Source organism: Mytilus edulis, chromosome 10 (genome assembly GCF_963676685.1).
Source record: "Mytilus edulis chromosome 10, xbMytEdul2.2, whole genome shotgun sequence".
Classification (NCBI taxonomy): domain Eukaryota; kingdom Metazoa; phylum Mollusca; class Bivalvia; order Mytilida; family Mytilidae; genus Mytilus; species Mytilus edulis.
Genome location: NC_092353.1, coordinates 17,129,523 through 17,154,498, shown reverse-complemented (window position 1 = coordinate 17,154,498; position 24,976 = coordinate 17,129,523). Strand labels below are relative to the sequence as shown.

General features: G+C 33.5%; 1 protein-coding gene across 5 annotated transcripts; it reads right to left on the bottom strand.

The window, feature by feature from the left end:
- On the bottom strand, positions 1-24,976 carry LOC139490509 (baculoviral IAP repeat-containing protein 7-like). Of its 5 annotated transcripts, XM_071277288.1 has the most exons (8): positions 24,885-24,968; positions 17,827-17,983; positions 7,292-9,265; positions 6,219-6,410; positions 5,489-5,623; positions 4,166-4,345; positions 2,176-2,229; positions 1-704 (listed from the first exon to the last, which is right to left on the bottom strand). In XM_071277288.1, the coding sequence occupies exons 3-8, from the start codon at positions 8,466-8,468 to the stop codon at positions 547-549; spliced, it is 1,896 nt and encodes a 631-aa protein (XP_071133389.1). In that variant the 5' UTR covers positions 8,469-9,265; positions 17,827-17,983; positions 24,885-24,968; the 3' UTR covers positions 1-546. The 5 variants fall into 5 exon arrangements, with proteins under 5 accessions (XP_071133389.1, XP_071133391.1, XP_071133388.1 ...); XM_071277290.1 differs by lacking the exon at positions 17,827-17,983 and having other exon boundaries at positions 24,885-24,976; XM_071277287.1 differs by lacking the exons at positions 17,827-17,983; positions 24,885-24,968 and adding an exon at positions 11,476-11,609.

Sequence of the window (24,976 nt, the reverse complement as noted above, 5' to 3'; positions counted from 1 at the left end):
TAATAAATAAAAAAAAACTAAATTTTATTCTATGAGCTCATGAACATAAATGTTGCATTCACATAAGTTTGAACCAAAAGTACAGAGAAAAAAAATCTAGGCCTATTAGTTACAGAGTTGACATCACTGTCACATCATAGTACTGAATGGAACAATTATATGTACTGGTTATCAACTTTTGATGATACTGTAGCGCTAACTTGGGTTACCATGACATCTTCCATTAGCTTTTTTTCTGTTCATCATAATTTCTCTCCTTCCTGACCTTTGTTTTAGCTCAATATTAAGCAAAATACTGCATTGTCACTAGCATCCAAAATTCAAGTTATTCCCTCCTTTAAATGACCGTAGTGTTCTAGTCTTTCATTGAGATTGGTCAACAACAAATACTACTACACTGAGAACACGCTGATATTTTTCATTCATAATTCTAGAGGCAAGCATCCAACTCCAGCCTATAATTCCCAACCGGTTTCGCAGTCCAAAATTTAAATAAATATACCAATAAAGCATTGATATTCACAAAAATAAATTCAACTCTGTCAATTACGTGATGTATGTCCTAACGTTCCCTCTAATTTGTGCCCTACATACTGGACACTGCTGGACAGCTGGTGCACACTGGACACAACAACAAAGATGACCACATGGTAGGAAGACTATACCAACTTCATTTTCCAGACATATCTTACAAGTTATCATATCTGAAATAATATAATAATCTTATTATCCATATCTTACTGAAACTAAAACAAATTATGAGCAGACCTAAAATAATTGTTACCTTGCTGCCTAGTATGTACAAATCTGGCAAAGTTAATATTTTCTGCATTAAAAAAAATACACATGTATTTGAATCAAAATTAAATGTGGAGTTGGGGATGGGGGGTAAACTAATGATTTTGTTGTGTGTAGAAAACATTCAACAATTAATTTTCTCCCCATATTGCACCAACTCATGCAACTGAAAGCTTGATTTTTCAGTTGCTCATACTTGACAGAGGACCAGAATGTCATATCACAGCTCGGGTAACCAATATAAACTCCAGGGGTCTGTTGTTAAACTTGTTGTTAGTGCTAACGCGTCGTTAAAATTTCTTATTCATTTGATTAAAATTAATCATATGATTAGTGTGTCCATAATATGAAAATAGTCTATAGATATATTGTTATCATTTATAGGTGCATTTGTCCAAATTCATATCAATTTCAGTTTATTCTGTCACTTTTGGAGGCATTCATTATGGTTTTATTTGTGTATTTGTCTCTGATTTTGTTAATGTATATTAGATAAACTTGAAAGTATTAATTTATTAGTCTTTTATTTTTAGACATAAAAAAATATGACATCAACTAACCTGCACCAACTATATTTGCTACACTTTGTTCTAGACAAAACTATTATTACTTTTAGGACAAATGCACAAGTATATAGTTGTTATAATATTGATGTCATTACACTGCACTTGTTGTATTGAATATTACTCAAGCAGCAGACAATACAATATATAAACTTAGATTGTGATTTTTATTATTATTTCTATCACAAGAGGCAACATTAACTTACTTACTGTAACTTTCAAACTGTAATTCTAATACTATAGAACAGGAATAATAGTTTTGAATTTCCAGAGTTAAAAGTTTGGTAGGAGATTTCATGGTCAAAAATATCAATTGAACTGATTCAATGGTTCCATTCCTCTTTTTGTCAGTCACTCTTCAATTGAAGACCTGTGGTTATTGGTTGTAGTTTTAAACAATTTTACAGGGGCAAACCCCAAGATTTTTAAAGACGGGGAGTAATTCTAAGAAACCAGAATATATTCCACCTATTGAGGAGAAGCATAGACTTTTTGACATCTGTGTCCATCTTTGAGAAAAGCAAATAACAAAAATACCAAACTTTAGAGGAAAAGTCAAACCGAAAAGTCCCTAATCAAATGACAAAATCAAAAGCTATTTGCAAAAATAATTCAAATGCATATATTACAAAAAGTTTGAAGGCTCATGTCTGAAATATTACAATGAGCTATTATATGTTAAATGGAAATTGTTGCTAAAAGCTTAAAATGTGTACACATGATCAAAATTTTACCATACTTTAAGATAAATTAGAAAAAGGCTAAAACGCTGCTTTTTGAACTTGATATGTAAAGTAATAATTCCTCAACTTACCGTTTTGCTGGTGACCTGTAGAACTTGCATTGCTTGCTGGACCTTTTTCTGAACCTGAAAATCAATAATGTGTTAAGTAACATTTAGATTTACAGTTTATGCTTTTGTTTTTGTTTTTCTTCAGTCATGTCATGTGTACAGACATATAACAAATCTAAGTAATTTATTAGATTCAGTGTAACATAATGTCTGATCATTACTGTATGTGTTATGTTTCCATCAACTATTGACACTATTGTAAGTCAACATTATCTCCCTTTGGTGGAATTATCAAATAAGGGGAGTGAACTACTCCATCCTTATCACATATTATTGTGTTACATGTATTCAATTCTTAAGGTGGTATGGGAGTCTAAAATAAAAATGATAGAATTTGTTCATACTTTGCCAAAACGGAGTATCTATTGATATATGTTCAAAAATATAATAAAAATGATAGGTCACCGCGCATTTTCTCAAGCTACAGGACGTGACAAAATGACACATTTTGTATGGATTATACAGAGAAAAAACACTGTTTTGTGATTAATAACTAAACAAAATGATAGAATTGTTAAATACTTAAGGAAAAGATGGCTTTCAGACAATGTTTTGAGAATATCAAAAGAAAAGATATGGTCACCGTACATTTTTTCCAGCTAAAATACAAAATAGGAAAATTTCATGTATAATCCTTCAGAAAATGCACTGTTTTAGAGTTACCTCCCCTTGAAATGCCAATTTAAAAAAATAATAAAAACAACCAAAAATAATCAATATTTTCAAAAATCTTAATATTTATAAGTTATAATCTTATAAATTGGTTCTTTTAAATGAAAATTGGCATTTATATCTGCATTCCTACATCATATTTTGCTAGCTTGATTGAAAATATGGACCTTTGATTCTCTGTTTTTGACAATCCAAGATGGAGGAAGACACCCATACCCCCTTAATTAACCGAAACCGTTCTTTCAGAAAGAATACATATGACTAATTTACTTTCTTACATACACTGGACATATATATATATTGCTGCAGACAAGTACATGTATTTAATTTTAAAATTTCCATGAGTATATTCCTTTGAATTATCAGATGGGAAGGATATACAAACAATGCCAGCAGATACTCTTTGAACTGCTGACCTGCAGTTATTAAACATATGACACTTCTGCAATACAAGAAAATATTGACAATAATTATTTCAATCAGTTTCTGAAATATTCCCTTCCCTATAACAAATGTTAGGTAAGCAACATGTTAATGCTTAAGGATGTACTTAGGTGAGGTTGTGGAATTCGTGTCAAATGTTCGGACTCCTTGGTGTTTTTCCATACAATACAATGTAAATATCTTGCCCCATAACACCCATTTATGTTTTCATATAAGACTTAATAGCTTATAAAAGGTCATTTATAAAAATTTTAGGAGATTCTTGATTTTCTTTCTTTTGAATTGAAACCAAAAAAAACCAATGCAAATATAAAGTAAAAGTCCGAGTCAGCCTTTTCCCGTCATATTTTAAATCTCAAAAAGGAGCTTCATGACCTATCAATATCTTAAGCTTATTTTTATCCTTAACCAATGCTCTACCGGCTTATAGTATCAATTTTAGATTCTTGATTTATTTAATTTCACCTAAGTACATCCTTAATCTCAGCTCTTCATTGGCTGAAATTTAATTGTGATGTCGAATTGTTTTTGATGTTGCCTGATAAAGTTATAATGTCAGACATTATCACTTTAAATAGTTAAAGAACTGTTTTCTATATAAAATCATTCTACCACTTTATCATTTGGGATAAAATGTAAATTCAGAATTGAATACAATACTTATTACTTCTTGTCTTCAATAATAATGCTATATATAATAAAATACAACTAGCAAAAAGTCTGTCATATTTTGCAAATTTTTAATGCATCCTATAAATTTCTGATTTCACAGACAACCAAAAATATGAAGATTTCATCCTAAACAGAAACATCAACTTTACAAAAATCTACACACCTATGCTGCTTGGTCCTGCTTGACTACCTGACGGCCCTGCAGTACTAGATGGTGTGGGTAATGAACTAGGTCCTGCTGTGTTTGTCCCCTGGGTAGGAGTAGTTATACCTATGTCTTCAGGCTGAGCCTCCATTGTTAAAACTGCTTCAAGTAAAGCTTCAGCATCAGCAAAATCATCTCCTATAACAAAATCTTTAGTTATACTGTGGATTAACACATATTAGTGGATACCAATAATTGTGGATTAAGAAAAACTTTTATTTTCATGGATATTTGATTTAGTGGATTTGTCAAAGTCTGATACAAAGTCTTTAGAAAAAGTGTACCTCGTTAAACATTTAAATTCATTGTTTCCCTACACCCACGGAAATTGGTAATATAAGAATACTAATTAATCCACAATGAAAACAAGATAAGGAAGCTGAAAATATCATATATAATTATAGTACATGCATTTTAAAATAATGATATATTGATTGAAAGGCATAGTACTTGCATGTATGTAGCTTGTAACCTAATCTTATGTCTGTTTTTGACTGTTTGTTTAACTTTTAATAATGTTCCATGGCAATTCATTTCAGTTACCTCAGAGAGGAACATTTTAGAGGGGGAGGACAGGGGTAAGGGAGACAGGGAGAAAGGGGGTAGGAGAAAGGAGAAAGGGTGTGGGAGAAAGGAGAATGGGGGTAGGAGAAAGGAGAAGAAGGCTGGGAGAAAGGAGAAAAAGTTAGAGAAAGGAGAAAAAATAAAATATCTTTCCTTTTAAAAAAATTTCTAATATTTCAAGAAAAAATATCTCAAAAAGGAGATGTTTTATTCTAATGGGAGAAAGGAAAACGGGGGTAGGAGAAAGGAGAAGAGGGGTGGGAGAAGGGAGAAGGGTACCCCCCTGTCCTCCCCCTCATTTTAGCATGTAGGTATTTTTTTCTTTGTTTGTCCGTTAATATTGTCTCTGATACATAACATAATCACATTTTCTATTGATAAATATTTGAAACAAGACTTTTATATGCATCTTTTATATTGAAATTGTGCACACATTGGTTCTAGGTATTCCAGAAAATTGTATATTTTCGTTTTTTTTTTTTATGACATTTGTCCTAAAAATGTGCTGTACTAACATTGCTAACAGGTGTTCACTTTCTGTAGAAATATACCAGATTAAAAGTAAAGAAAATATAAACATTCTGAACATATTTAAAAGTGTCAAGGTCAAAAATGAAAGATACAGGAACCCATGTACAGAAAATCTTTCTTACCTGTGTCTCGGAGACGTTATTCTATATCCTTCATTACACTTGATTTACTAACACCAGTACTAACCTGTGTCTCGGAGACGTTTTTCTATAGCCTTCATTACACTTGATTTACTAACACCAGTACTAAGTACTGTCCTGACTAGAGGTAACTCCATCCTGGCTTTTATTTCTCTATCTTCTATCTGATGACCACCAGCAACTGAAGTAAATACACATTGAGTGTTATAATATTTCATTACTGTCACATTTAATTTATTAGTCTCTTTCTGCATCTAAAATCACACAATCCGTATTTTGAACAAATATTAATTTGGTTGAACATTTATTTTTACTAAATTATCCTCCAAAATTCTGCAGAACATAAAAGTAAAGCATATCATCTTTAACACCTTATCGCTATTTGTCTGCCATTACTGGACATCACACAGGTTCCTGTAAAATTTTGACGTCATAATACAAAATATCTGATGCCACAATGGAAAAGTGTTGTTGTATGACGTCAATAGTTCAAGTGGGACAGATTCTCAGGTCATTCCTTGAAGTGGATGAACCTTTGCCTCCTAAACACCTTGCATGTACAACATATTACCACTTGCATATGATTTTCTCCAAAAAATAAATGTGAGAATACTTATTTAAATTTGTGAAAAGCTGCATACAGATACATTGTAACTATCAGATATCAGAATGTGAGTTCTTATTATTGTGATATTCACACTAATCAAACCTAGCAATAATTTCTAAATTCACAGTACTATAAATGCAAGGGTAGCTAAATATATATCATAACAAACCTCTAGTTTGTTGTCTCTGTCCACCCTGTTGGAAAGCAGCTTGCACATTTTTGATGTATTCTTGCCCTTTAACTGACAGAACAAATGGACACTTAGGAAACCACCTAGCATGTTCAACCCAAGGATCATCTCCAGCTTCCCAATTCCTCAGGCCTCCATCACAATAAAAACATTTCACATTATCTCCAAATCCTATAACAAATTAAAATTATCATCAAGCCATATCAAAAATTGGTTGCTCAAAGTTATTAAAATGCTTTGGAGCTATATTTCAAATGTTGGAAACATTATATTTTTAAACTGGAAAAGCCAAGGTAAAAATAGAGAAGTTGGATAATTGTAGTAATAATTTTTAATTTTTTTCCCAACTTAATGAATATAAAATCATTAATGCATCCACTATTGCAGAACTGTATTGTTGTCTCATTGGTAATTATATGTCATTTTCTTCTTTTTATGTTGAAAAAAAATTAATCAATAAACTCCATGCATAAACATCAAATATTTTAAGATAAAAAATTACCCCTTATGCTAATCACAACTGTTTATTTAACTGCCAAAGAGATAGGGTTATCTTCATAGAACAGTTGATATCTCTTGGTTTTATAGATCATACACAATGATTCATGTAATTTAATTTTGAAGTATTGTTGTTGGTTGTTTGCATGTACCATGATCAATTGTATAATTTTACCACTGTGTATTTTATTTTACATGTTTTAGCATATAATGTTTGTTCTCATCTGTTTTGAGGTTCAAAACTTGTCCTTCAGGTTTACAATTTCTTGTGTAGACTGAATTTGTTGCATGGTAAACTTTTATTGGTAGATCTGTATGAAAGAACTAGCATCTACCTACCTAATATCTATAATTGTTTGGAGCATGACTAGTATAAACACAAACACTTTCAAGATAATTCGTGGTTCATAAATAATTTAAAAATATAATTTTTTTGATTGCAGGCAATTTTAAGTGTCACTTTCAATTCTGCATTCATCAACCTGTCATTTTTTTTTTTGCTTCATAGAATTTTATCAGACTGAAAGTTGTAATTATTCTATTTTAGTTCTAACCTGCAAAGAAAAATCCAGCTGATCCCAGAGTTTCTGGAGTCTGATGTTTATATGTTGGCCAGTTTCTGAATGTAGATATCCTACTAGATTCTACAGCATATTGTGGATTCTTAGGACGTTCTGTGTTGATACCCAGTGCCTCCATGTTAGACATGGGCTGATTATTGAGGAACCCAACATTTGGAGGTTGATTTGTGCTGGATGGATTTGGAGGTGGCATAGCAACATTTCCCACATTAGTTCCTAAAACATATGGACATCTTGGAAATCTATTTTTATGTTCAATATGTGGCTTATCACCAACTTCCCAATCTTTAAGTATACCTTTACAGAATACACACTGTACTCTGTCTCCAGTTCCGGTGTAATAAAATCCATTTTTAGCAAGTTCCTTGGCAGTAACAGGAGTTCCCATGGGCCAAGTTCTAAAAGTTTCTAGTCTATGTCTTTCATACTTTAGATTTCCAGCATCAACCTTTTGCATATTTTGTGGTTTATATTCTGTTTTTGTTGCACCAATACTTGCACTTCTTGCCGCAACTGCTGCCAAGTTTTCTCTTGAACTGGGACCAGATCCAGGACCCAGACTAAGACTAAATGTTTCTGTTTGCTGTCTATTAAATTGAGCATCTTCAGATGTGCTTTGAACAGCTATATTACGTTCAGGATTAGGTCCAAAATTATCTGGCCTGTTCATGTTAGGGTCTGATGGATCAATATTATTTTCATGTGGACCATTCATATCAGATAACTTGGATGACGAATTTTGTTTACTAGGTCCTACAACTTCAGTTGGAATTTCTGGAGGCAATGAATCAAAAAGATGAGTAATGGGTTCAAATCTTTCTCTCAGTTCAACACTTTCAGATCCAGCTGGGATATTTGTTCGATCAGTTTTAGTTAAAAAGCCACAATACGGATTCAAATCCCTATGGAGTTTAAAAGGCTGATCCCAATCTTTCCAATCTTCTTTCTCTCTCAAGCAAGCAAAACACTTAACTTTATTTCCAGTCCCAGTGTAAAAAAATCCTGCTGCTGCAAAACGTATAGCAAATCCTTTTTCTGTGTTTGGTCTGTCAACAAATGATTTTATACGAAGAAGTTCATACTTCATATCATCTCTGAGGTTTGTGTTTTTTATTTTTTCCTCTAAAAAAGGATCTAGTTTAGAGGACATTATTCATCAAAAGTAATTGTTTTGAAATATGAAAACAAATTGGTGAGAAATTTGTGAAATGAGTCCAATGTTGTCAAATTATGATCAGTTTATCTTTTGTCAGAGTTAAGGAAGGACTTTTGATATGTAATGCCTTGAAACTTATTATTTATTTCTAAATGTTTTGAGATTTTATGACAAATGTCAGCTTCTGCAATTACTCTGAGATAGCCACAGTTATTACAGTCCAAAAATACTGATCTTGGCTTCTTGCTACTTGTTTGTCTGTGGTTATTATTAACAATCTTTAATGAAATCCAACTTATTTTGGATCCAATGGAAATGCGAACAGGAATCTTTTTAATTAAGCTTTTCTTGTATAAAACAGAAGAACTGTCTCTTTGTTTATGTTTTCCACAAGAAATGAGAAGTGAAAAAGCAACATACAATAATTTCCAAAATATATTAACTTTCCTTTTCTTTGATCTTTTTAACTGGACAGTCCTGCAAGATTTTGATCCTTTAAAACTTCTTAATCTCTCATGAAAGTCTGAAGATGTTGACAAAACTCGAAATAAAAGCACAGTTTTTAGTTTATCAAAACAATCTGTGAAACTTCTCAGTCCATGTAATGACCTATCATTAGTTAAACAATCTCCATATTCCTCCTGTACACAATCTGAGTAAAAAACTACACTGAATGGGGAGTAGAGACTATGTTCATCTATGGGTTCTGTGTTAGGACGGTCAGAAACTTGTTGTCCACTGTTCAACCAAGGAATTGTCATCACGCTTCATTAAAATCATCATCCAGATGTCTGAAAATATATACAGTATAAGTACATGACATAGATATAAGAAGATGTGGTATGAGTGCCAATGTGACATTTCTCAAACCAAGTCACAATTTGTAAAAGTAAACCATTATAGGTCAAAGAACATGCATAATGAAACTACGTACAAATGTATAAGTTTGTACATATCTATAAATCAATTGGCATTTTAGCATATGATCTGACATACAACTGTTTCCCCTTAAAAAAAACCATGTTTTTCCAGGTCTAGACAGGTTTTCCAATTCTGCAGAATAAATAAGGTTTATATAAAAAGAAAAAGATGTAGCATGATTGCTAATGAAACAACCCTTCACCAGATACCAAATATCCAGGGTTCAGTTAAACTTTGCACGGTAGGTTTTTAAAACGTTGTGAATCAAGATCATGATATTGTTTATGAAGTTGATGACATGTTCTTGTCTTACCTTGGAACATCATGTGATCCAACAGTGTATCATAGTATGGCTAAAATCATAGGATTAGTATATACAAATATGACAAGTGTATGCATCAAAATGAATGAAATTTTGCAAATAAGAATAAAAATTGGTATGAATGCCAATGAGACATCTTTTCATCAGAGACCACATCATGTAGTAGCTTTGTGTACTTCTGATAATAGCAATGCTAGTATGCTTTTAAGACTGAGTTTTATCTGGGTAGTACCCTCAATAGCTTTTATTTCAACATGGGTGCTTTTTTTAAAGGACTTACTAGAAACCCACTTATGAAAACCGGAATCAACAATTACATAGGAATTAATTTCTCTTGTTGAGAATATATATATGCTGATTACTCACAGATACTGGTTAACTGCAGTGCTGAGCAGCAGTGAGAAGTAAATTAGAAAACAATGGGTTACTGTAGTTAACTGTATACGTGCTTTATAACTAATATAACAATAAGATGTGGTATGATTGCCAATAAGAAAACTCTCCAATAGAAGACAAGTGACACAAAAGTAACAACTGTATATCACCCTACAAAGCCACAATGTAGTCAACCATAAGCGGATTTAGGGGGGGGAGGGCCCAGGGGGCCCAGGCCCCCCTTTTTGGGAAAAAAATTGGTTGCTTATATAGGGAATCACTGAAGCGTGACTGGAGCAGGCCCCCTCTTAGGTCAGTCAGTGGGCCCCCACTTATGAAAATTTCTGGATCCGCCACTGTCAACTATAAAATTTAAGTTTGATAACAGTCAAGTTTGTTGGAAGACAAAAAACATTTTTAAATTTTAAATGTACAAGATATGTATTTAAACCAAAAATTATCGTTACATCAACAGTGATTGAAAAGCTCTAATCATTGACTCTTCATTGAGTTTGATGGCATCTTAGCCATGTTAGCAGTTCTAATTCCCAGAAAGGGAGATAACCGACTTCAAATTATATTTTTAGCGAAAAATGTGCGATTCTGGAAACGAGCATCTGGAAATTAAAGAGCAATTGTACCCCTATCTGATCAAAATCAAACCTTTCATTTGCTATAACTCCCAGAGGATACATTTTTGTATATCAGAAAATGGGAGCACTGAGATTTAAAATCAGACTGATATCATGGATATTGTATACCAAGGATGACAGTGACCTGTTCTAAGTGAGTTGAACTTAGCATCATCCTTTAATAAACCATGATAACAATTTGTATATCTTACGTTCCCAATAAAACAATGTTACTTTCATTTAGGTGTAAAACCAATGAAAATACCCAGAAACTTTTAGATGGTGTATTCTGAAACTTATTTAACATATTTAAGGGACTTAATAATTAGCATGATTAGCCTGAAGTTACTTTATTTTATTAGAGTGTGTGTATTTTTTAAAGAAATGTATTTATGTGTCCAAGGACAAGCTGAATCTGTTTCTATTGGTCTCATGTGTTGAACTCTAGACTACATTCTTCATGGTCTGCATTGCATGACAAAGATCTGAATCATCATGGTTATAAGTAGATAAGTCTTAAATTTCTATGTTATGTTTTGAGAAATGGTTTCATTTATACAATTCATAAATTATGAAGCGTTTATAAAGAAATTGTTGTTTTAAACGGCCTACACAATGTACAAACCTGATTAGCATATATCGATTTATTTATAGAATGACTGGACTTCAAAGGGAATTTCCCATTACTTCCTGTGTGAACTTTCTTTTCTCGTATAACACACTTAAATTATTCTTATTGTTTACCACTTACATTTCGATTAATATACGATGAATTCAATGTGAAAATTTATAAGAAACCGAAATCTAACAGTTCATCTGTTCATTGCGTAGTAGTCAATGAAAGGGACTTTTAGGGTAGGGGAGGAAGACACAAGGAAAATAAGCAAAAAATATGGTTACTTCGCCCCTTCGACAACTCGGTCCGTTTGAAATTCGAGACAGCAAACGGCTTATGTGAAGATATTTCAAGATAATATGACCTTTTTCTAAGGCAATTCTACTTATTTGTGAAGAGAAATAGGGCCATGATTAATGGCTGAAATACATTACTGTGAAATACATATTACACTCTAAATGATTCTGCCTTTACCGTGAATAATTATAGGCATGCCATAATTATAATGTCTCTGGACAAGTGGAGCTATGGCATATTTAACAGGTAAGACAACTGAAGCAGCCAAATTAACTACAGTATAATCAAAGGTCAAAAGTGTTTCTTCATTTGATATTTAAATCATTTTATATTGAAAAAATATATGTATATCTTCACTATGGGCTCAATACTAACAACACTTATATTTTAAATTCCATGTTTCATGGTTAAATACGTATTCTTCCATGAACGAAATTTATGCTTAAACGTCTTTTCATCAACTATCAAACTTTAAATTGGGGAATATAAATCAAAGATTCGGCATTTATAGATGATTATGGAATAAATATGGATTTTAGAGAAATTGAGGGAGGGAGAAATAGTATAAATTGAGAAGACGGATGTATACATTCAGAATGTTTGCATGATGTATGTTCTATATAGAAAGGGAAAAATTGAAAGGATGAGGGTAATGTTCAATGTGGTATGTAAAGAACCAAGTTTGGAAATGTTAATTTCTTTATGCCGCAGTCCCCGGCCGCAGTCCCACTAGGCCACAATCGCACTACGATCTGTGAAAAAATGAACTACGATCGTGTAGATCGCAGTAAGGTCGCATCACGGTCGTGGTGAGATCTTCAAGGGCAAAATCGCGATGAGCGTGGCCAACTTTAAGCATATGCATGTTCAAAATATTTGTGGTGCGGTCGTGGCGAATTCAGGTCGTAGTAGAAGCGTAGTGAGAGCGCACTAAGGTCGTGGTAAGATCGCAAACGGGTCGCTGTACCATCGTAGCGAGAGCGTGATTCTATTCGAAGAGACTGCGCTACGATCTCACAGCGACGTTATTACGACCTCACTACAACCACCACGTTCTCACTGCGATCTAACTACGCTTCCACCACGACTATACCACGTTTACACCACGCTTTTCAAGACCATAGTACGATTCTAGCACGCTCTTGTCGCCCTCATCAAGCTCTTCTTACAACCCGACTACGTTCATACTACGATCATCATTCTCATTTTCACATAAAATATTTTAAGTTTCTCCAGGTTTTGTTAGTCTGCATGTAATAAGGACTTCTTGTCCATTTTCTCTAACGACTCAACCATCGATGTTTCACACATCTGTTTCGTCTCTGCTATCGTTCACTAAATTGTCGTCATTTGAGCTTGATGGGCCAGCAATAGGTTGTAATTTAGGTTGGATTGGTCTGTCCGGCATCTCTGCTGGAACAGGATTCGTAACTATCAGAGTTCCCTCTGTCTCTATATCAACCCCTACCACCACGCCCACGTCACGTTCTAGTAGATTTTGGTGGGATGACAGCTAGTATTGTTTCCGAGAAATCTACGTATTATTCATAAATAGAAGGTATGGAACTGTATTGATATGGAACACGATGTTGACGTTATTGCTGAGAACGTAGTAAGATCGGTAAGTACGTGCTATAATCGCAGTAGAAGCGCGGTAAGATCGTGTTGCAATCGTATAACTTGTGGTTTGATCGTAGTGATACCGTGATGAGCGGAAAGATCTTGATGAGCGTACTGAGGTCGCAGAATAAGCGCGGCGAGAACGTGGTATAATCGTAGCGGGATCGTTATAAGAAGCGTAATGAGGACGAAGTAGCATCGTGAAGCAACAAAAATTTACATTTTCTTGCCGTTCATACCAAGATCTCACTACGATCTGAATTTATTTTAGATCGCGGTGAGCGTGGTGCGATCATATAGTCTAGTGGGACTGGGGCTTTATAATAACTTGATCTACTGGTAATTTCTATTTAACCGTGTATCACTTCTCAGTGGCTAGATAGGGTTGCAGCTTTTCGTCAAGTTTAATGTTCAACATCCTCCCAACTGGTCTATATGGAATTTTAGTGATATTCAATTGAACACTTACACTTTATAAATGTTTCAATATTTAGATGCGAAATTTTGCTTTCTAGTTTAGTAATTGGATGCTTGAAGCGACAAGATGGTGGTCCTATTTCAATCGCCGACACCCTGCGTGATGACGTAGATTCCCCCCCTTGTAATCATCTTTTTATATATAAATCAACATTACTTCGTCTTAATTTTTCTCTTTCAATACTTTCTGTCAAGTTTATTATTCGTAATCGTCATATGGATAAAGGAAGATGTGGTATGAGTGCCAATTAGACAATTCTCCATCCAAATAACAATTCAATAGATAGCAATAACAATAGCAAAAAAAGCGTCCCTAGATTTTGTTTGTTTGAATGTAATTATCCATTTGCTCTAACGGCTCAACCATGCTTCTCGTTTTTTATATAGATTAGACCGTTGGTTTTCCCGTTTAAATGGTTTAACACTAGTAATATTTTGGGTCCTTTATAGCGTGCTGATGGATGTGAGCCAAGGCTCCGTGTTGAAGGCCGTACCTTGGCCTATAATGGTTTACTTTTATAAATTGTTACTTGGATGGAGAGTTGTCTCATTGGCACTCATACCACATCTTCCTATATATATTGATACATCTATGTCATCTCTGCTATCGTTCACTAAAATATCGTCATTGAGCTTTATGGACCAGTAATAGGTTGTAATTTAGGTTGGATTGGTCGGTCCGACATCTCTGCTTGATCAGGATTCGTTCCTTTGCCCCCTCTGCCTCTACATCAACTCCTACCACCATGCCCATGTGTTCTGGTAGATTTTGGTGGCATGACTGTATTGTTTCCGAGAAATCTACGATTTAATCAGAAACAGAAGGAATTGAACTGTATTGATATGGAACACGATGTTGACGTTATTGCTGAGAACGTTGTAAGATCGCGCTATGAACGTAGTGACGTTACGCACGTTATTGCGTCAATACCGTGTAATCAACCAGTCCACACTAATAAACAGCTTTTCTATAAAATCATAACAGTTAAGTTTTATAAAACTTATATCCATAGACTAGACAGGTAAATACTATTCCGAAAAAAGTACAAATTATTTTATCATATTTTACTTTAGTCTAAAATAAGGACAACATATTGACAAAACGTCAAAAATATGCGTGTCAGACGTAACAGACTATACGTATAATCATTTTAGCAGGGGTGTTTGTGTTCTTCAAAATAGTGTTATATCCACGAAAATTCGAATCAATGATATGCTTTATATATAAAGTATAACAATATTACTGGATATGTGTTTCTGGTACGACCAACGCTATTTTTTGGCAAAAACAAATAGTGTTCATATTGGTCAGATTTTGGAAGATGTTAAGTTATCAAAATTTATAGGTTTTAAAATATAAGATTATATGATATTTCGTTTGTGTAAATTCGGCTCGCATATGTGCATACATAGACCATATTAAAATCGAATTTTTGGAGCACTCACACTACATATAAAAATGCAACGGCTTCTGGCAAATGTCTTGCAAGATGTCCAATGTCGGATTTCGCCGTTTTTTTACAAATAAATTGTCATTTGCGACGTTATTTATTAAAAATTTAGATTAGTTGCATGCTAAATAGTCCTTTTCCGTAATTGTGCTTTAACTTTACAAAACAGCTACATACTTTTTGATAACTTGCGTAGTCAAAACGACTTCGTTTTCAAAGAAATGAAATGTCTTGCAAGTTTGTCCACTGGACGATTTTCGTACGTTTTCAACGTTGTCGATTCGGGGTACGCTATTTATGGTGGATCATCTGTATATAGTTCCTTAGATAGAATTTTCTTGATAGTCAGATACTATCAACAAGACCACAAAGCATCATAAAAAAAATTCATATGACTGGGTTTGTTCGTTTAGATGAGGTTCTCAAGTTGTGAAAAAGTTATGTATCACAAGAGGATAACAAATCATCTTAATCAAATTTTCAAATTCGGGAAGCGTAAACTGACTGCAATTTTTTTTTATTTCTCTGCAATAAGATTCATGTGTATAGAATTAAAAGTGAAAATAAAATTAGGCCTAAAGCGTGGCTATATACCTCTCCACATCATACAAAGCTTGTAAACATATGAGATGAATTATAATTAACCTTTTTTTTCTGACAATCGTTTCATTTCATAATCTAATTGTACCGCTATTAAAGAAAGTATAGTGAATTTTATAAGCAAGACCCGTTTAACTTGTTATTCTCGACAAACTTTTTATATTAAAGCAAAATAAATATCCTCCTCCTTTTCGGATCTAAATGGGAAAACATTGCACTTTAATACGTTTTATGTCAATTGATCTCTGGTAGAGAGTCTCATTGGCATGCACTCATCATACCGTATATATCTTCTCATTTCATAAAGATATGCATTACCCAAACACGATATATTTTGTTGTTTGTTGCTTACGTTACATTCATTTGGAAATATTCATTGCATATTCAGTACAACAAAACATTATAAAACGTATCCACATTGATATGCAAAACAAAAAATGCAAGTTAAATACAAAACTTATCCCAAATAATCGGTAATCGCCGTAAAACGTAAAAATTTGACGTTACCATTTGAGACGCAATATCGTGCTTAACGTCAGTATAATCGTGGTAAGAACGTGTTATAATCGCAGTAAGATCGTGTTGCAATCGGATAACTCGTGGTATGGTCGTTATGAGAACGTGAAGAGCGTAGAAAGATCTTGATAAGCGTAGTGAGGTCGCAGAATAAGCGCGGTGAGAACGTGGTATAATCGTAGCGGGATCTTTGTAGAAGCGTAGAGAGGACGTAGTAGCATCGTGACAGCAACGAAAATTTACATTTTCATGCCGCTCATACCGCGACCTCACCACGATCTAAAATTATTTTAGATCGCGGTGAGCGTGGTGCGATCGTGGTCTAGTGGAACTGGGGCTTAAACAAACACTTTCCTCTGTTAAAACTTTTTTTTACCGAACACTATACCCGCTTCGCAACCATTAAGCTTTACGACAAATTATTCCTCATAATTTCTCGTTATATCCTGAGGATGTTTTTCCCTTCTGTATTAAAAAAAAGTGAAATGTAATTGTAACTGGTAAACCATCGGTGATAGAGAACTATTTTTTTTCCAATATGATGTTCTGGGTCCATCAAAAAGAAAATACGGCCAAGGTCAAAGTTAAAGGTTATGTTTATTGTTCTTTCTTTTGCTTGTGCTTGTTTCTAAAAAAAAAATAATGAAATAAATATCGACAAAATATTTTCATTTTATTGTTAAATTGTGATCCGTCATAAAAAAAATTAAATTCAAAGTGTGCGTTAAAATTTACTAGGAGTTTCTCCCCTGGTATTTAAAAAAAAAAGATGTATGGTAATATAACTTATTAACAATACAGGATAGAGACCTGTAGAAATTTAGCTAGCTAAGGTCTTCTGATATGGGTTCCTTGCTTGGTGACCTTTAAATTGGTGTACATAAAATTATCCGGTTTGATAAAACGTTTTTTTTTTTATATTTCAGATATTTGTTTTTTACTTTCACTGTGGTTCAGCATCGATAGTAAAACAATATCTAACAAAAACGTTGAAAGCCAATCCTTGCGATAATCTTATATGGCCACGCAAAATAACAATTCGCTCTTTCTTTGGTGGCATGTTAACTAGTCTCGTTGCACCAGAGTAATCGTTCTTACTGTGTATCAAATAACTCAACATGCAGTTGGAGCGTCTAGAAAATCGAGTCTACATGTTAACAAAATGTATAAACGAACCAAAAACCAAAGAATTGACTAGGCCCTGTGAAAAGGAGAGTTTCGTGCCTTTTGTGGCGAAAAATCCGATATTTAAAAGAAGACCCTTGGGTTTTTAATCGAAATTATAGCAAGTTTACTTTCAATATTATAGTTTGAGAAAAGTTCTCGTCTGTACTAGCCAATTTTCACTAAATTATATTTGTTTACTTTGAAAATTTAGATACTGATTAATTACGCTATTTATATAGCACACGTTGCCTATCGTAAACATTCAAACTATTCTACAGTTTACATCCATGGATACGTGTCGTGCCTGTATCAATACCAGTGTCTAGCTCAACTAAAATTTAAAACGGTTTATACTTACAGGACACTAAGATATAAAGTTGATTCCAAAACAATTGGCAACTCAAGTCTAATCTCAACTGTATACGCTTTTAAAGAAAAGTCTTTTGGACTGAAAGGGTGGTTTCCAATACTACTGGTTTAAATTTCTATTTTTAGGCCAGTATCTTTTCCTAGAACTATTATAAAAAGAACACATTCTTAATCCATTTAAAACTAACACCAGTGATGAAAGATCAAAGTAAAAATCTAGATTAATGCATGCATATAAGCTCTCAATTTGTGTACAAAGTATACGTAGATGCATGCGAAGCTTTTAATAGTAAGACATGACCATGCTACCACTATATTTATAAATAACAGAGCCCGCGCCACAACCATTTATAAAATAACAGAGCCCGCGCCACAATCAATAAAATGGTTAAATTATAACGACACCTGTATTTGTTGTCCTTGTACACGGCCGACACTCGGCTAACCGAGAGATAGTCGGTTAATCTATATTGAGTATGCGGCTATATCGGCGGTTGGTCTGTTAATCGGGTTGGTTATACGTCTGTTAAGAGTAAAACGCACAATTTTAATATTAAAATCTATTTAATATACAGATTTTAGGTACATTATAAGAATCAAATCAAAAAAAGAAAAGTGTCTGACAAAATGATATATATCATAGAACATTTTCCAACTGTAAAAACATTTCATAGTCTGCGCAGTTTTCAGTAAAACTAAAAGGCGTCGCGCAAGTATGTAGTATTTATGCTTATACGCATAGCAATTTTTGTAATGAAAGGCGAAACAAACAATTTTAGATATCATTTAAAGGACACAAAATCGTACTTTGGTTCTAAAATATAAATTGAAATTAGTAAATATTTCATGATTGTAATATAACGTCAGTAATACCACGTTTTAGTGAACATTATGGGAATAAAGTCTGTTAATGGGTTGGACAATTGAAATTGTGTCAGTTAAGAGTTATTTAGCCATGACAATAGTTGTGCTACCTTTATATTTTCCCTTTGAAAAAGTTAAGAATGAGATGCTCTTGAGTAAAAAAAAAATGACAATACGCTGCAACAGTATCCTTCTAGTAAGAACATTTTTATTTTGACTTCCTTTGCATTTTATTAAGGAGTGTGTCACTTCAATATATGGATATGGATTGCCTGCTGGAATATGCATGAATCTATTATTAACGTTTTCTTCAGCCTTAATTTTTGTGTCTGTTCAAAGTAGCACGTTCTCAAATCCGCCCGAAAGTGTCTTTCTAATACAACACAGGGTACATATAACGTGTTGTCGTTCTCATATGCACATGATATTTGTCACTGGACGTTAAACTCTAAATCGTCAACATCATTCGATTGGTTCTTTTCTTCTATTACTGAATCATCTGTTGTTTACAAATCAGTCTAAAGAAGTAAATGGAAAGGAGCGAATGCAGCTACATTTGGTTATCTTAAGTTTTAATTCATTTTATTCCGTTTAGTTCCTTTCTACATAAGTGCAGAGGAGAACTGCAGTTGTCCGCATGTAAACTTTTAGCATTTATTACCAATATGAGTACATAGCAATCCGTTACTGTTTCAACACCCAGGGAAGTTTCATGTCTTTATTCTCAAACGGTTATTATTTTTTTCTATCTTTTTTTATTAATGCATCACTTCCTACTGTCCTTATCTATTATTCTATATATTCTGTGTTTCCATCCAGATTCTCGTGTATACAATGAGGGTCCGGATTGGGGGTGTTGTTTATTTCTATATTCTTTAAATTGTCTGTTACTTTTCTCTACATTTTATTTGATCTTACTCATTATTATTTCTTTATTCTTTATATATTCTAGCATCCCAATATATTTTACTTACTGATGTTTAGTTACATTACGACGTTTATCTCTGATTTATATACTGGTTAATACCAATTTAGATACAAATAAGTGTCATTTATGACAACCTAAACAGAATCCACATGATATATGCGACCATTCTTGGATGAAATCAATATGTATAGATTATAACATGCCCTTTTCTATATTAGCCCTGGTATCATCCCGAGACTCCCATATCGGCCTCGAGGCTTTAGCCGAGGGCCGATATGGATCGAGGGATGATACCAGGGCAAATATGGAAAAACATGTTATAATCTTTAAGCTATTTATCACATATTTGTTGCAGAAAAGCGGGAAAAAAAGTTCAATTATAACAATTTAATGAAACAAAACAGGTAAATCTTAAAAATGTATCCGTATCCATAACAAATATGTGATAAGATATAAATAACACATAGCTGAGAGGGTGATAGAGCAGATTGGGTCCCGAGAAAACATTGTCAACCGCGGCGAAGCGAAGCCAAGGTTGACCATGTTTTTTCGAGGGATACCGATCTGCTCTATCACCCTCTCAGCTATGTGATATTTGATTTATTATAATGAATGTCCTATCATCATTTTCTTTAACAGATGAGTTTTATCATAAAATAATTACATTAGATGTATGTTTCATTATGATACCTTATTCTGATTGGCTAACTGCACATCACATGTTATTCCGTAAGCAATTGCAATGCTCAATAAAACTTTTCATTCATGATAACCTGTGGTCCCACAATAAAGTGCACAGGTGAATTAAATAAAACAATAATAAAATTCGTATTTTCATGATCATTGCTAAAAAATGTAATTATAAGTATTGAATGCTTCTTTTTGTAACTTCATAGGGTTGTAAAAGCGTTGACCGTGCGCACATTTTTAGTATGAAGCGCTTCCGCGCTTCATACAAAATGTACTTCGGTCAACGCTTTTACACCCAAATGAAGTTACAAAAAGAAGCATTCAATTCTTAAGTATTTTCTATGTAGTCACGTACTTGACAGCGTAACGGGTATTTGAAAAATCATCAGAAGTGAAGTAAATAGACAATAGTAGTGCATTGACTTGACATATAAACGATACAAGGATTAGGCCCGAAACGGGAAAAAAGCTCTGCTATCAAGAAAAAAAATATTTTCAATTTTGTTATTGTTATTTATTTTATTTAAATTTTGGGTAAACACCCCTTTCAAAAGGCCTCATATCTGGCTGAGAAATATACACCACAATGAACATGATGAAATGTACATCACCAGTTGAAACCCATCGATGGTGAACGAATGCGTTTAATATCAACAATAAGCATAACACACAATGATTTATAGGTTTTAAAGTAAAAATATTAACAAGTGAAATACGTTTTTCCAACAATTGTAAAAGAAATAAGTTTGAGTCGTTCCACGCTTCGTTGTATAGTAAATTAGAACTTTAAGCATTGTCTATAAAATAACTTGATGTAGATTCAATTCATTGTCGTTTAAATGCCGATTTTTGATTGGTCTAGCCGAAAGGGTGACATTCCAAAAAAATTGTCACCCGCTCAGCCATGTGATAGAGTAAATTAAAACCTTCGTATTAGGCAATCAAAATATGGCATTTTAACATGATGTATAATAATACTTTAATATTACTCTTTTTTATATCAGTTTTCAATATTCATGGCCTAAATTCATTGTTCATGTCAGTGTTTCCGTATATATTATGTTTCATTGCTCATGTGTTGTTTCCGTATATTTTAGCCACTCGTCTTGAGCCTACCCATTTTATCCGATAACACCCCATACAGCAATAAAATTATACTTTTATTGCCATTCGTAACTCTTAACAGACCAATTAACAGACCGGGTTTTATACATCCGACCCATTAACAGACCAGGTTTTAAATAAAGATTGATTTATGTCACCAAAATACAGATTTTTGTGTAGATTTTTCACACAATGATATCAATTTGGTTGACAAACATAATGCCTGTCTTTGTTCGATGTTCAAAATATTGCATGCGTGTAAATTCAACCAACGTGTCTTTTTGTGTACATTTTGTGTGTGTAAAATGTGTATAAATTTATTGATGAGTAACACGCCTTTTCATTTTATAGATCGTACATCGAAGCTAGAAAAATAATAATTACACCACTGGATTCGGTACATTGAATTGTTTTGTTAGACATGAATAGTTTATATGATAAACATATATTTAAAAAGTTATACAATGAAACATGCAGAATTTCCAATGATTTCCTCGATAACACCTGATTAACAGACTTTAGCCAACCCGATTAACAGACCCACCGCCGATATAGCCACATACTCAATATAGATTAACCGACCAATCTCTCGGTTAGCCGAGTGTCGGCCGTGTTGTAGCATTTATCATTGAAATAGTTCAAATAGTGTGGGATAACTATTTATATTATAGTTATATATAGCTGATGATCAGGGGTTTAGTTAAATATATAATTATATGTATATACAAATTTGTTTTATGTTATTAAACTAGTTCATATTTTTAACTACATTAAAGTAGCTTAGGAATTCCACATACTTATTCATAAATATGTTATTTATTCAACTCCGTATTTATTTTAACACATGTATATTTCACGGATTTTTCTAAGGCTTCCGATCATCAGCCGCCCAGCCAAATTTTTTTAACATTATGATAATCTTGTTAGATGCTTAATTTCAAGGACGGCGGCTATGATCGGAAGCCTTAGATTGTGGCGCGGGCTCTGTTATTTTATAAATATTGAACAGCTACATCACAATAAAGCATATAAAGACAATACAACTTTCTTAAGAACTTAGTTAGCGTCAATTCATCTATTCTACGCTAATGCGGTCGATACAACGATGTCAATCCCATTGCTGAAACAGTCTTTCACTTCATACGCCGCAAGGATTGATTGTACAGAATAAAAGTTATGATCATGCAGACTACATATTAATGAATTGGGTTATTTGTACAAGTATTCGTAACATCGGGATGTTAGCCCGATATGGTACACCGTCATATAATTAACATCATGATATTGTGGATAATGCAACATGATAGATTTCTACAATTCGGCGGCGGATTCCAATCCAGGATAAAGGGGGGTTCAACTTTATGCCCCATTCAAATGCATTGATCGTCAAAAAAGGTTAGGCAGTCATTTTGAGATTATTTTAGAATGGTTAATACAGGTTCCCATTTTACTCGTATTCTTATCGAATACATATTTGTTTTCTATAATTAGAATTTTAAGAGAGAAAGGATGTTTTCCATGGTAAATAAAATTAAACATCGTCAAGCCTAGGTTATCATTTACTCTTTAACATATTTAAATATTTTTTCTTAGAATTTTTAAATAAACTGATGCGTTTGATACATGGGCAGACAATCATGCTACCCGAACCACCTTTATATTTTGAATATTTTGTATTTTTTACCTTACTAATTATTTCATTTAGTCAAGGCATATATAATTGCTTTTAGAATAATTGTATGTTAGTATGATATATCGCTTATCCGTTTATGCTAAACAACTGATCTGCTGTCGCTATCCAATTGAGGATTGCTTTTGCTTCAAATAATCTAATTTAATAATGATGATAATAGTTATCAAAGGTGCCAGGATTATAATTTATTACGCCAGACGCGCGTTTCGTCTACATAAGACTCATCAGTGACATTCATATCAAAATATTTATAAAGCCAAACAAATACAAAGTTGAAGAGCATTGAGGATCCAAAATTCCAAAAAGTTGTTCCAAATACAGCTAAGGTAATCTTTGCCTGGGATAAGAAAATCATTAGTTTTTCGTAAAATTCAAAGTTTTGTAAACAGGATTTTTATAAAAATGACCACATTATTGATATTCATGTCAACACCGGAATGTTGACTACTGGGCTGGTGATACCATCGGGGCGAAACGTCCAACAGCAGTGCCATCGACCCAGTGGTGTAAATAGTTATCAAAGGTACCAGGATTATAATTTAGGACGAAGGTACCAGGATTATAATTTAGTACGCCAGACGCGCGTTTCGTCTACATAAGACTCATCAGTGACGCTCATATCAAAATATTTATAAAGCCAAACAAGTACAAAGTTGAAGAGCATTGAGGATACAAAATTCCAAAAAGTTGTGCCAAATACAGCTAAGGTAATCTTTGCCTGGGATAAGAAAATCATTAGTTTTTCATAAAATTCAAAGTTTTGTAAACAGGAAATTTATAAAAATGACCACACTATTGATATTTATGTCAACACCGAAATGTTGACTACGGGGCTGGTGATACCCTCGGGGCGAAACGTCCACCAGCAGTGGCATCGACCCAGTGGTGTAAATAGTTATCAAAGGTACCAGGATTATAATTTAGTGCGCCAGACGCGCGTTTCGTCTACATTAGAGTAATTAGTGATAATATATCGGTTAGGCATACAACCGGTAGAGCATTTTTAAAATTTGCTTGAGTTATAAAAATAAGTAATTGAAAAGTGCATAAAAGCATTTCAGACGCTCAAAATTTAAAAAGAGTTTATTTCATTTCATAGAACTGGGTCGACACCATTGCTGGTGGACTATCAGTCCCCGAGGGTATCGTCAGCTCAAAAGACAGTGCTTCGGTTCTTATGTGATTAAAACATACCCTCCAGAAATTCGTAAATTAAGAAATGAAGGTTCTGACCACCTCAGTCAAAGTTGAACTTGGATGAATATGGTTATTCTGTCTACCTCTTTTATGGTCATTTAGATGTTAAAGTTGTTGCGAATATTCACATCCCTAGCCCAATATGAGCAGCTCTTCATAAAGGTAAATCTAGAGAGTTTTAGCCATTACAGCTAACTGTTTATGAGAAAGACTTTAATTTACGAATCAGGTAAATGAAGATTAAATTTCTATGCTGTTGAAAATGCAGAAAAAGAAAAATTATACCCTTTGCAGTTAATATATATAGTGTTTGATAATCTTGACCTATCAAACCAATGTCAGATCCAGAAATTTTCAGAAAGGGGGTTATTGACTGCCTAAGAGGGGACTCCCTCCACTTTATTCTCTATATAATCAATCAGATTTTCCAACCAAAGGGAGCACTCGGACAACCTGCCCGCTAAATCCGCCTATGCAAATATACAAGTATTAGATAGATAGTGGTCTAGCCGCATCAATAACTTACAACAATATTAGCTTAAACTGAGTTAAATATGATATATAAACATACCTACGAGATTATAATACAATTATTGATCTTACACATTGAGTATTAACACCAGCTACGGACTTGAAAAGCATATCTTTTCAGAATGGATAAAC

Bases quoted from the DNA above. Each gene is read 5' to 3' on its own strand.
- LOC139490509 (XM_071277290.1), bottom strand. From the start codon at position 8,468: ATGTCCTCTAAACTAGATCCTTTTTTAGAGGAAAAAATAAAAAACACA. The intron at 2,230-4,165 runs GTGTGTAGATTT...ATTGATTTTCAG, and splicing joins AGCAGGACCAAGCAGCATAG to GTTCAGAAAAAGGTCCAGCA. The intron at 705-2,175 runs GTAAGTTGAGGA...ATATTATTTCAG, and splicing joins TACAGGTCACCAGCAAAACG to ATATGATAACTTGTAAGATA.